Source organism: Hesperophylax consimilis, chromosome 7, assembly GCF_061612785.1.
Source record: "Hesperophylax consimilis isolate HC1 chromosome 7, BYU_Hcon_1.0, whole genome shotgun sequence".
In the NCBI taxonomy this organism is placed as follows: Eukaryota; Metazoa; Arthropoda; class Insecta; order Trichoptera; family Limnephilidae; genus Hesperophylax; species Hesperophylax consimilis.
The window spans coordinates 16,970,787-16,985,215 of record NC_142842.1 but is presented as its reverse complement, the minus strand read 5'-3'; the positions used below and the strand labels follow the sequence as shown (position 1 = coordinate 16,985,215).

Here is a 14,429-nt window from a genome sequence, read left to right as displayed (position 1 = left end):
TTTGTATCAATAATATTAATTTAATACAGTCATAACAAGATCACATTATTCTAAATTACTCAATGATTAAAAAAATCATTTAGTGTTTGTAATTTATTTTATATCACTAATTTCCAATGTGACTATAAGAGGATAAATATGTACTAGTTTTAAACACATTTTAGTTACTTAAGATGTTTTTGAAAAATCGAAAATCTTTGAATTCTACAGGTATTTATCCTAGGACGGGTTGTTCCAGAAAATTTGAACAATTCCTTAAATTACAAAGATAATTTTAAAGTTCTGCGAAAGTCCTATTGAAGTTCTATTTTTAAATCAACATCTGCTAGTTGCTCCACAGGATTGTAAAATAATAGAACTTGAATAGAACTTTCTCAGTCCTTGAAAATTAACTGTGATATTTTATAAATTGTTCAAATTCTCTGAAACAATTATGTGAGCACTTTTATGTGAGCACTCTTTAGGAAGAATACCCTCACGCCATAATCCAAGTAAAAGGTACCATGATTGGTCTTTGCTATAATTTTATAATTTGTAATGTTTTTCATTTTTATCACAAACCTAACATAAAAGGTATTATGTATGTATTTTAATTTAAATTTTTCCATATTATTTAAATTTTTTTATTTAGATAGACGACGTATTTATTCAACTTCTATATTTCTTACTTATAATGAAAATGAAATTGCTTTTAATGATATTTCTAATGCCCTTATTGATTTCCTAGTAAATTGTCGAAAATTATTGATGCTTATTTTATTACCATGTAAAGTTTCTACAAATATTTTATTAAATTTGACGAAAGGTCGTGTTATAATAAATAATCAATTAATAATTCGAATTAATAATTACACAGCAGAACTTGTTTGTAAATTGAATAATAATACAATTGAAATTTTAAAAGAAAAACCTAAAATCTAAATATTATCATTCCTATTTTATAATATCTTTTACATAGTCCAATATTATATATTTACCCAATCATACAGTCTAATATATGTCTTAATAATACAGTCTAATATATATCTTAATAATACAGTCTAATATATATCTTAATCATACAGTCTAATATCTATCTCAATCATACAGTCTAATATCTTTCCTAATCGTACACTATAATATCTATCTCAATCATACAGTCTAATTTTTTTTTTGTTATTGTTTATAATATACATATTATATACACATTTTTTCAATTTAGTTTTTAATTTTATTTATTTATTTTAATTAAATTTAACCCATAATAATTATATACCACCAATAATTAAAGCTACACTGAGAAAAAATAATCGTGTTAAAAAAGAGATGCCAATTTCCTGATATTTTTTTTGGTCATTCAGTATATATCGAGAACACGCGTTCTTTTCCTAATTAATATCATGACGAAATGTCCTATTAGTATGTCAATATCAATATCTACTTATACTTGTTGTTGGAAACTCTGTAAATTCAATCGCTAAAGGCCTGCAGTCCCGTTATTTACAGGAAAACAAATAACTTGACCAGATTTTCAATAAATTAACAGTATTGTATGTCAGTAAGTTTTCTATGTACTTCAAAATCATCATAGGTAGGTGTAACCTAAGTACCTACGAATCTCAGTATCCTAAGATGAGCCTAATATAGAAGTAAAGAGAACACAAATAAAATGTAATATTTATAAAATATATATTAAATTGAAAAAATAAAACAATTTTTTTTCTACCCTCCCTCATAATTTGTAAGCACTTCTCTTGCTTTTAGAAGCTGTCAGGCCGTTGTCTGATGGGTGATGTTTGTGATGGGACTGGGAAGAGGGTTCGGGTTCACACCCAATCTACTCAACTCTCACACTAAATTCCAGCGGCAAGGAAGATGCTTCTACAATAATAAGGTATTCGATTACCACTTCTTGGCTATTTTTACGCAATGTCTCTCAAAGTCGAAATCGTAATTTAATATGGATTTCTGGGTCCACTTTCCGGCGCGGGTCGCCATCGCAAGGTCAACAATATTATTTTAAAACTCTACTATTTTTCTATGAGTAGGTAGGTACTGTTTACAGATTAATACATAAAGAAAAAAAGGTTCACACATTTGTTCAACTTGTAAAAAAAGGTCGTTAATAGTTCTTATTTGGTCGACCGCACAGAGGAATATTAAAACCTATTAAATAATAATCGATTCATTTATGTAGCTTTTTATAAAAAATCACCTCAACGGCGCTTTATTCAGGTAGGTATTTATCATCTATTTGGGTTTTTTTTAGGTAGATTCCTACCTATTTAAAAACCAATCTTTAGATTTAGGTAAAGAATATTGCAGTTAATAAATAAATGCATTAGCCATTTTTAACATTTAAACATCAGTGGTTAAAATATCATAGATCTTTTTTGAAGAGGTTGCTCATACAAAAGAAAACATTAAAATTGTTCATTTAGGTAGGTAGGTAATTTGAAAGTGTGGTGACTTTTGTCCCAGCTCTATATAATCTGCCTTACGTGATTGTATGTATTGTGATGACATTAAAAATGTAAACTATTAGTTTCTTTAATTTGTAAGACATTTTAGGAATAAAATAAAAAAAGCTAATTTTAAGAAAAACATTTATTTTTTCATTTATTTGGTGGAGTCTGTTCTGAGGTGTTGATTCAACTATGATCAATGTGATCATTATTTAGGCAACGACGGATTTGGGTAAATGTTCTCCCTGAGCTCTGAATCCCTTCTCGTCGGCCACGTACTTGGTGAGGTAGACCTTTCCATCATCAGCGATGAAGGAGTACTGGCCCTCCTTGACCAGAACTTTGTCCTTGCCGTCGAGGGTCGGTTTCAGAGCTCCAGACTCGGAGAGTACAGTTCCATCGCCGCTGCGGTAGAGCAGGGAGAATTCTCCATTGTCGTTGTGTGTCTCGGTCCTCTCTAGAACTGGGATAACCACACGGGGGGCTTCTGGGGCGGCCAGGGCTCCCACAACCACCAGAGAAACGATGAAGAACTGAAACAGATAAAAACAATTCAATGGATAAGTAGTAAAATAATATTGAATATTGGTTGATTACTCCCATATTACAAAGAGAAGTACTTTTTCCAATTCCGCAAAATACTTACGAAATGCATATCTGATAGTATTATTGTCCCAGCGTCTGGACGGTGTAGGCCCTCTGATTGGTCAAATTTAAATTGTCTGTTTCGGGTAACTTGAATATTAGGACACGATTCCATACTAAAATAGGATCGCCTCATAATAATACGAGATTTCTTCATAAGCATCGTTTCTGCTCATATAATTTTTGGATAATATCGAGGAAAATATGTTTTAGAAAGTTCATAATCCATTGGATTAATTACATTACAATGAAAATTCTCCACAGTTACGTGATTATGTTTGACGTTTATAAAAATTCACGCGTTTCTTCAAGATGGCCGACAGAGCGCACCTCTGGCGGTTTAAAAACGAACCAAATGCCTGGCGCGAATATTTAAATATGCAGCTAACAATACTTGACTACTTACCATTAACAAGCGTTTTATAAGAAGATTTCTTCTGGAAGCTTATCACTTTGTAATGGCATTTATCATTATTTTTTATATTTTTTTTTCTTATTAATTATATCTGATTTTATATTGGCATGTTTTCTAATTTAAAAATTATTTATTTGCGATGCTTTATATCCTGAGTGAAGTATTTTAAGACCTGAATTTTTATCGAAAGTGTGATAATTATTTAAAAGATTATTTGCAAACTCAGATTCACTATTTCCATTCATAGCCCTGCGATATTCTTTAGTTCTGACTTCAAAGTTTCTATTGGTTCTACCTTTGTAAAAGAAATAACAATCATCTCAATTGAGTTTTTAAACTCCTGTTTTTTTTGTTTGAATTTTGCTATCATTATTATTAAGAATATATTTTTTCATTGTTATTAGTGTAAAACGCCAGTTGAATGGTACCAGGATTGTTTATATATATAATTTTAGAAGTATCGTTATCCACAAACAGAATTCTACGCCATTGTTTATTTCTATCTTTAGAAAGACCGTTTGAAGAGAATGTGTTAAATTTTTTTATTTAGTATTTCAACTATCAATTTATTAGAATAACCGTTATTAAATGCTATTTGTCTTATGAATATATTGTTTTATGGTTATATGCTATTTGTTTTTTTCAGGTCTTAAAATACTTCACTATAAATAATTTTGAAATTTTAGAAATGAGGAAACATATTAATATAAAAGCAGATATAATTAACAAGAATTTTTTTATAAACTCTCTTTTAAATATTTTCCCACTCAACTGGTCTTTCCCGTCTAACGATATTGTAATTCCTAATTATTATAAACCCAGCCTACTCTTACCCCTCCCCCCTCCTTCCACTTCTTCTTTCCCAATTGCAATCTATATTGAATTTTTGACTTCGGTGTATACACAATAAAATGTAAACATTATATTTATTTATTTATTGGACAATTTGCATAGCGCCGCTTTTGTGAGATATCACCTCAGGGGCGCTATATTGTAATAATCTACCTTTATATATAGATTTTTACTCTCCTGATGAAGGTGTATATATAATCTAGCTTTAAACTTTATTAGATACAGTAACAGTTGTAGGTAAAGAATTACCACCAGTTGGAGTAAAATTAACACCTTTTAATTAAACCGACTGCTAATGTCATCGCACAATTACCCTCATTTTATTCATAAACACGGGTACAATTAATAAATATGTAATAATCTATTATTTAAGTCAACTTAGTTAAAACTATCTTTAATTGTGACAAACTAAACGATATTGATTCAACTTATAGACATTGACGGTTGTAACACATATTTAAGCACTGCAAGTCTCCTATGAGCTAATTATATTAGGTACGATAACAGTTAATATCAGTTGTAGACATGTAGTCAATAATAGTGTTTCATTTGAAATAATCCATCACAAATACGTAAAATTTCATTTATTCAAACAACTGTCATTCTTATTATGCGTAAATTTAGAATGTTATTATTAATTAACTCCTTCCTGTTCCGTGTTTTAACAATATATATACTCACCCTCTCTCTGTGAATGTTCTAATATCTATCTATTAAATATAACTGTTGTTAATATCACTTGAAATGGGCGATGCCTAAGCAAGAGCCGCCCGCAGGGCCTAGCAGAAAAAAACCCGCGGAGCGGGTTTTTAACTGCTAGTTGACTATGAATGTTCTGTTTTTGCAACAAGTTGAATACTATGCCAGTATTATATAATACAACGTATTTATACTATACTGTAAAAGATAACGGTAAAGATTATCTAGAGATGGGAATGCATAACAGATATCTGGGACGGTAAAAACGAACACACTGATGTAAAGTTTCTGCACTCCAAATATTAACATTGTCTCAATCGCCGAAGCATTAGAACTTCTAAGAATGCTATGAAGGAGTAAGCAATAGGTCCCAGGGAAAAAAAGCTATGAACTCGAGAACTTGATTTTGCATTTTATGTCCCATAGACGGGACCAATAGGTCCCATACGCTGTGATGGACTGGTAATTTGAATTGGACTGACACAGTGGAAATTATTGTGAAGTATGGTGTATGAATATGAGGACTGGAGATAAAAAATTAGAAAATGTGGCTGAGGATGTGGAGGTGGTGATACTGACTGTATGGAGCCGTGACTATGATGAAGCGTGAGACAATAGAACAAAAAAGGGATAGGTTTAGACAAAAATCTCAATATACACAAACACATTGACTGAACGGGATTTTTTTTTCAGGCAGTGAGCTTCAAAGAGTTATTATAGCGAATGGACTTTCAAAAAATACTATTCTTCTGCGATATTTACTTACGATTTGCATTTTGAGGTAATTGCTGTCCTGTTGCTGTTACAAACTGAACTATGCCATTGTTTTAAAAATACAATGTATTTATATGAATTCACGATAAATTACCAAATAATTAATTAGCGAAAATGATGTTACTAATTATTGCTCAGTTGCAACTAGAGTTTTTCCCCGGGGCTAAAGGCACACATAACAAATACTTGTACATCATTAGTGGACAGGAGAACCTGTTGATAATGCTAGACTACTTTACTTCCCGGTTTGGAGAGATTTGTATAGTTTGGATGGATAAGAGTAATTTTGTAACCAAACAATGTTACCTGAGTATAATAATTAAAAAGACATGAAAGAGACATAAATTTAGTAGTATACACCTACCTAGCACATAACAATAAGTTTAAGACGAAGCTTAATGCTAAATCACTATTTTGTCTTTATAACTTTGATTAATCTTTATAACGAATTGGTGTACATTATGAATACAAAAAATATACTTTAGATAAATTGAGGGTTACACTATCGCTTGAGTAGAATACAAATAATAAAATAAATTACAAAAAAAAATGTAAATGTAAACTACAAAAAAAAACATTTTTCAATATAAATGAATGAACGCCTAAAGGAAACAATTGAAAATACAGCTGATATTATTTGTAGCAGTTTCACTTAATTAACTTTTTTGATTTCTTATAAAATTATTTACAAAATAAATCAAATCAGTTTTTGGCTTGAAATTGAACTTTTCTAGACTCAGTTTGTCAAGCGATTTTAATTTCTATTACCTACAATATAAGGTATACCAAGAATTTACACATTTTTGGCTTGTAGCTTCCTCTTAAACATATTAATGATTGAATTGTTGAAGAAAATAATTAATAAAAATATTAAGAATGGTAGAAAGTAGAAAATTCGAGCAATCAATCCAATAAATTGTAAAAAATAACCAAATATTTACAACAATTTTTTTATTTAAATTTATTTACTTTTTAATTCAACTCGACCATTTGACATTTGTCTCTCTGTAAATATGTTTGTAACGTTCCGTTTCAAGATGGTGGCCATGTTGCGTACTACTTTTTTTATCCCGCCATAGTTCGTAAGATCGTGGTTCCTACTACGAGCTTTCAAATCGGAATAATCAATATCATGGTACCTACCGACCTGAAAAAGATTTGTTAATTGAGATGGTGACATTTCTTTGGACGACTTGTATAATTCATTTGTGGTTAAAATTAAATAGGTAGCATTTAAGTGCTTACTTACAATATTACTTATTTTACTCGGTTACTCTATAATAGACAGAGATGTGCAAAATGGGTACCCAAAACCATTTGAAATGCAAAATGGAAATGGGTCAAAACTTTTCCATTTGAAAATGCAAAATGGTTTTTAGAAAAGCATTTCAAATGCAAAATGCAAAATACCTATTTTCAAAATGCATTGAAAATTCAAAATGGTTTCTCAGGTCAAACAATCAAAATAATTATAGAGTTTTTAAACAATTTGGTCATTTAATAATGGACATCAATGTAGAACAAACATATTACATGATGGTAAATCCAAAAACACTACGACTACAGATTATGAAACCAAAAAATTTGCGCGGGACTAATGTTGCCAACGTAAAAACATAGAAACTGCTATCTAACATTTAATATTACAGCGTCATGGCCCCATGTTCAGTATTTGAATCAGTATTTTTTGTAATGGTATCACTCAATTGCCAGGGCTCCTACCAGGGAGCAACTTGACAAATGTAAATTATCTCTCATATCGAGGTTGAGGACCGACTGATATTTGGGGCTTATGAAAAAAAGATGAGTGGAGATAGTGGGAAGAATGTTGCAAAAAAGTATTTAAAATGGAAAATGCATTGAGAAAAGCATTTAAAATTCGAAATGCAAAATAGTTTTTAAAAAAGCATTTAAAATGGATTTATTTGAAATAAAGCACATCTCTGATAATAGAAAATAATAATATGTTATATAAACCATTCGTAGAAATCCTGTAAACGCAAACCAATTATAAGATGACAAATCTATAAAAATAATCCCTTGGCTTAACAGTTCCTTGACGGTATCCGGTTTCAGACAGATTACTGCTATTTATTTAGTTTCTTCTTACTCCGGTTGACACCTCGCCGATTGGCGCTAATCGTTCTGTGACAAATGACTCAAGTGCTTTATAATTTGCACATGTAGGGACAGTTACAAGATTTCATTGGTAAAATACTGATTATAGATGTTTTCAAACCATATTTTTGTAAATACGAAGAAAGATTTATAAAAATAAAGGAAAGGTTGGTCAGTAAAAAACCAAAACAAATTCTCATTACATTTAGAAAATTCCATCTAAGTGATGTGATTACTTTAATTTTGATTCAATATTTATGTGGTCCTTTGTATGTGAGTGACAAATCGATTAGATGTGGGTCGTAAAAGTCAACGTTTTTAAACTGATAAACGTATTAGACAAATATATAAATATGTTGGTAGCTAGAGATATTTGACGAACTGTTCATCCACCTCTCAAAGATCTGTGAGATTAATCAGAATGTGGGTAACAAATTACGCTGATGATAGCTAACGTCCGATAGGAGAAGACACCAAAAGAAGCCAAAAAATTAACCTAAACTAACAATCCTCATAGAAAACATCACAGAGAGTGCGTTTTGGATATTGAAATGCTGTGTGTGTAACTCAACCCTCAACTAAGTCATAGTCATCAGAGAGATCGAGTCTAAGCACAGATTGTTTCGGAGAATTTGAACAATCCTTCAAATTTAAAAGTTAATTTTTAAGTTCTGTGAAAGATTTTTTCAAGTTTTGTTATTATTTCAGTTCAGTTCTGTTGTGATATAATAACAGAACTTGAAAAGGACTTTCACAGAACCCTAAAATCAACGTTGTAAGAGTTCTAATCGCACAGAGGGTAGATACTAGAGACGCAACGAATAATTATTTGGCTGAATACCGTATACCGAATATTCGGCAGCGCTGTCGGCCGAAATGCCGAATATTAATATAATTTGTCATATTTCTGAAATACCTGGAAAAGGAAGAGACTAAGGACGGGTTGTTTCGGAGAATCTGAACAATTCATCAAATTTCAACGTTCATTTTCAAGTTCTGTGAAAGACTTTTTCAAGTTCTGTTTTTATTTCAGTTTTGTCAAACAACTAGCCTACAATGATATAAAAACAGAACTTGAATAAGTCTTTCACAGAACCCGAAAATGAACGTTGAAATTTGATGAATTGTTCAAATTTTCCGAAACAACCCGTCCTTAAAGTTAAGGACACCTGACTCATTGAGATCTTCCCTAAAAGCGGTTTGACTTGGATGAGAATAACAAATACTTCGTTCCCACTTTTCTTAACAAAGAGAAATACACAAACATGTTTAAGATGCTCTGAAAATTAGTTGTGATGAGCCTAGGAAATACTAATTCCGATAATGATTTTTCGCCACCTAGTAAGAAAAGAAACACTAACGAGAATGATTATTACAACGTTTTATGAAGTACACGTTTCTGAAACTGTTTAGATGATGTTGCTACTGCCAATATGCAAACTGAGGTGACAGAGAAAAGTGCAATTACCGTAAGGTAATCATAATTATTATCGTAAGGTAATCCTTACAACTGGTGGTCTACAAACGCAACACAATACCCGTCGGTTAAAATTTATCTGTCGTCAATTTATAGTAGTGTCTATGATAGACAATTTTCAGAAGCTGGTATAGTCTACGAAGAAAAATGCAATCTTCTGCTAGCAGCAAAAGCAGAAAAAACTGGTTTTTATTCACAACAATTTGCCTCTGATTGATTTCAAATTAAATAACGTAATACTACTCTCCTTAAATATATAATTTTTGATTGATATGCGTACATTATTTATTATTAGGTATTCGGTATCGAATATTCAATGCCGAATATTCAAAAGTAGCCGAATAAGCTGAATACTGAATAGTGGCCGAATATTCGTTGCATCTCTAGTACATAATCCCGTTACAGAACAAAAAAGTGAAAAAAATTCACTATAAAAATAGGGTCTGAAAAATTGCGTTTGCATGAAAATAACGTATTTATTTGAAACAAATATAATCAGCGATCAACTTTTTGTGGGTATTTGATGCCACTCTTCAACGATGTTATTGGCCATCGATTCAAAAGACAGGGAAGAAAAATGTGCTTGTTAAAAAATTCGAATAGACTTAAAAGTGAAATGGTGCGTTGAAAGACGCGGACGCAATAATACCACATAAAGCTTGATAGAGAAGAGTTATTTTCAATGTGACTATTTTATAATCTCGTTAACTAATAGTGAAATGACTCCTAGAAAAAATAATCTTATCTTTAACGCACATTACCAAGACTCACAGCATTGTCCAATCATCAAAAACATTAGTATATTTGAAGTGCATTCGAGTTGACATCAGCCTGAAAGTCATCGAAGTAATTACTCAATTGAACGAGCAGTCTGCACCGGAGATTTAACATAAAAAGCCGTCGAGCTTTTGGCACGAGGAGCTGACCCGAGTCTCTGCTTTGAACTGTAGAGACACGATCCACCTGGACCCTTATTCATCCGGGGCAGAGGCGAATCGGAAAAGATTTCTAAATCTTTTCTATTTATTTATTTCATATATGAAGTATTAAAGTACGACCTTTAAGAATTTCGCCAGAATGGAGGCAAATTTTTATAATATATTATTAAAAAAATTTGATAGAAAGCTACCAGTTTGTGGTTAAGGCGATGCCATACGTAGTAATGCAAAATCATGTATTTTTGGTTTGAAAATTTGGTCGCCTAGAAATGTTTCAGATGCTTTAATTAAATACTGTGAGTAGAATACATCTTGCCCTTTGAAATAATCGAGTATTTTTTAGATAAGTCGTTCTATAAGCCCAGAAAAAAATAATGTATAAGGCCTATGAAAACTGCTTTAAAGTTCAAAATCTCCTACTTACGAACCCGTTTTCGGTTATGATTTTATTGTATAATGTGGCAAATTAAGTTATTTATAAAATGATCAAAAACAATTAAATATTTATGCCTTAACATCCACAAAATAAAATAAAAGGCACTTTTTGGCCATGTTTCTTTCTTGCATAAATCAAAACAGGCGGATGGTGTTAAGCGGGAATTTAAACCTTATCGCCATCTACGTAAGGGTTGTTATGGATAGCGGCTCAATTTAAAATACTACACGACGTAGTGCATCGCCTTAACATATTAACGAAATAAAACAATAACAACGTTGTATAAAACAACGAATTTATTCATGTCTGACTCTATTTGTATGTATAAGCACAATATACGAGGCGTATCCAGAAAGTAAGTGTACTGAATTTTTGTAGGTTACAAATTTTTTTATTGAAACAAAAAAATTACATCTTTACCGTAGTAAATATGTAAGCTATTTTTCGACATAGTCGCCATTCCTCTCAATGCAGGTGGTGAAGCGGGGGATCAACTTTTTGATGCCTTCCTCGAAGTAGTTTCCCGCCAACCCCATCGTCCACTTTTCCACCTCCTCCTTTACCTTCTCGTCGGTTGAAAACCTTTTTCCACCCATGTACAGCTTCAGAGAGGTAAAGAGATAATAATCTGAAGGTGCTAGGTTAGGGGAATGCGCGGGGTGGTTCAGGATATCCCATTTAAACGAAGCAAGCAGTTCCTTCGTGGCGTTGGCCGTGTGTGGTCTGGCATTGTCGTGCAGCATGCTGACTCCCTTTGTCAGCATGCCTCTCCTCTTGTTTTGAATCGCCTTCCGCAATTTTTTTAGGGTCTCACAGTATCTTGCAGAGTTGATGGTCTCCCTTTGAGGCAGATATTCAATCAAAATTATGCCTTGACAGTCCCAAAACACGGATGCCACGATTTTCTTGGCTGAAATTGTGGTTTTGAACTTTTTGGCGGAGGGTGAAGAGGTGAGAACCGTTTTTAAACTCGCGATACCACTTGTGCACACTCGTACAATTCATAGTTTTATCACAATATGCAGTTTTAACCTCATTATAAACCTCAAACGGAGGTTTTTCCTTCTTAACGAGATAGCGGATGACGCCGCGTATTTCGCACTTGGCGGGAGATTGGATTGACATTTTTCACGAAACGTGTTGTCGCGTCGACACTTCTCAACGTACCGACCTTGAACAGGTCTCGTTTCGGAGGAGAAGAGTCAGGCTACACGTAAGTGTAGCTAACATATCGAAAATAAAATTCATTCGGTCGTGAAAGCCTCAGTACACTTACTTTCTGGATACGCCTCGTATATATATATAAAATGATATATTTTGTCTTACTCTGTGCATTTTTTTGAGCAGTTCAATTTTGTACCGTGACGATGTTTTGTTGATCTAAACGGGTATGTTGTGATAAATTAAGTAAATTCTTGGTTATACAGGGTATTAAGTTAGGACGTACTTGACTTACTTTAATTAGTAATTCCTGACATTATTTGGAGTAAAAATGTAAACGAAATTTACGTCTCCGGTGACTTTTGAGATGTTTTTTTTTCAACTAAAACATAAAATTTGTGTTATATCGTTCATCAGTTTTGAAAAATTTTAGGGACAAACTTATTGTCAATATTTTCGTAATTAATAAGATTATTGGCTAGGAAAAGTTTTGAAATTTTTTAAAACATTGGCTGTTTTTATTTCGCTGCCAGTTTGACTCTGTCCCCTGTTTAATCTATTCGGGTACCGTCTCGTGATGCTCATTCTGCCGAAAACACTTATTATACGTACTATTTACGTATATGGGTACCGTTATTCTTATTCACGTTGAATAAATATTTATATTTTACTCTAGGGTACTTAGAACCATCATACGATTAGTAATTATAAATCATAGATCTTTATGATTTCAAATATTGTGTTCTTACATAAAAAGGGTATTTATGATTAGTTTGAAGACAATGTTTTTACCGTTTTTTGACTATTGGGTAGCGTTCACAAAACAAATTCATGCGGTTTATTTTGAACTTGTTTATAGAGAACGTTTCGAATGTATTTATGTTAAGTTTGAAGACAGTGTTTTTACCTATTTTTGGCGCCGTCATTTCTTTTGCCGTTCTTATGTGCGACCGCGACGGTTAAAAAAAATAATGCTTTTGAGACTGGTGATTAGTGACGTCACGGGTCACGCCTATCATTTGATGTGTTTTCGGGAGATCCGAAAAATGGAAACTTTAAAGAAGAACTATTAAAACTAACTCTAACAATAATATAAATATACTGTTATTTAAGTAGGAAGGTGATAAATGAAAAGATATGAAAGAAATGAAGTTCCAAATTCTTTCTTCAGATAACTTCATCTGAAACCACTCAGATGATTTCACTAGTCGACCTAGGTCTTAGGAGAATCAATTGCATTTCTGGTGCAGAATATTTGCTGGGACTACCGACAACTATATTTTATTCCACGAATTTCAGTAATTTAAAAAAACGTGTTTCAATGAACCAGGAAGAAGTTTCTAATTTTCACGAAAATATTAATTGCCAAGCTATTAATTATGCAAAAAATATCATTCCCTTAGGCACGAGTTCAGTGATTGCTATTAAATACGCACTCATACATATTTCCCGAAGATGTTTTCATATAAATACATCCAATTTGTTTGAAAATGGCATAGTTCAGTTTTAGCGACGAACAGTATCATTATTCTCTGAAAATGCAGCTCGTAAGTTAATCTTATTTTTATGTGTACACATTTGCCAATAGCATTACACCTAATTATTATGCTTACAATTGGTATCTCGAATTTATTCCTGATGTGCTCAAATAAATATATTTTTTAAAACTAATCTTCCAGATCTTCATCGTCGCTTTGATGGTTGTGGGAGCCCTGGCAGCCCCAGAAGCCCCCCGTGTGGTGATCCCAGTTCTAGAGAGGACCGAGACACACAACGACAATGGGGAATTCTCCCTGCTCTACCGCAGCGGCGATGGAACTGTACTCTCCGAGTCTGGAGTCCTGAAGCCGACCCTCGACGGCAAGGATAAAGTTCTGGTCAAGGAGGGCCAGTACTCCTTCATTTCTGATGATGGAAAGGTCTACCTCACCAAGTACGTAGCCGACGAGAAAGGATTCAGGGCCCAGGGAGAACATTTGCCCAAATCTGTTGTTGCTTAAATCATACTGACCAAAGACATCGAAAATAAATAAATTTAAAACAAAGCAAATTTTTTTTTTCTTCTGTGTTAAAATGATATTTATTTACTTCTTTAAACATAGCTCACAAAAAGTGCAAAATTTTGTCAAGTAGTATCAAAATTCTGCTTAAAGGGATGGGAAAAGGAGATGGGGCTTGTTTTTCGCAATCTCATGTAGACAGTTACCTTCCTCTTATTTTGAAGGTTGAGTGTGCAAAATTTCATCAATCTCGGAATAAAATTTACGATTCGTTTAAAAAACAAATGTATACGGTAATCTTCAGGAGCACAGATTCGTCAAGAAGTATCAGAATTCTATTGGGATGCACGGAGAAAAATGAGTACTGCTGATTTATTTAAAATCCGGTTAAAAACGGGATCGTAGGCCGTTTCCTATTATACTTTTATTAAATTCCTATTTTATTGGAAAACCTGGCATTTGTCCTGATA

At 32.6% G+C, this 14,429-nt stretch overlaps 2 protein-coding genes across 2 annotated transcripts; one reads left to right on the top strand and one right to left on the bottom strand.

Moving 5' to 3' along the window:
- Window positions 1-2,656: 2,656 nt before the first annotated feature.
- On the bottom strand, window positions 2,657-3,099 carry LOC149422392 (cuticle protein CP14.6-like). The gene is made up of 2 exons (XM_089633573.1): window positions 3,091-3,099; window positions 2,657-2,977 (listed from the first exon to the last, which is right to left on the bottom strand). Exons 1-2 carry the CDS (start codon window positions 3,097-3,099, stop codon window positions 2,657-2,659), a joined length of 330 nt encoding a protein of 109 aa, XP_089489699.1.
- A 10,398-nt stretch (window positions 3,100-13,497) lies between these two features.
- LOC149422391 (cuticle protein CP14.6-like) lies at window positions 13,498-13,959 on the top strand. The gene is made up of 2 exons (XM_089633572.1): window positions 13,498-13,506; window positions 13,639-13,959. The coding sequence occupies exons 1-2, from the start codon at window positions 13,498-13,500 to the stop codon at window positions 13,957-13,959; spliced, it is 330 nt and encodes a 109-aa protein (XP_089489698.1).
- The last annotated feature ends 470 nt before the right edge of the window (window positions 13,960-14,429 follow it).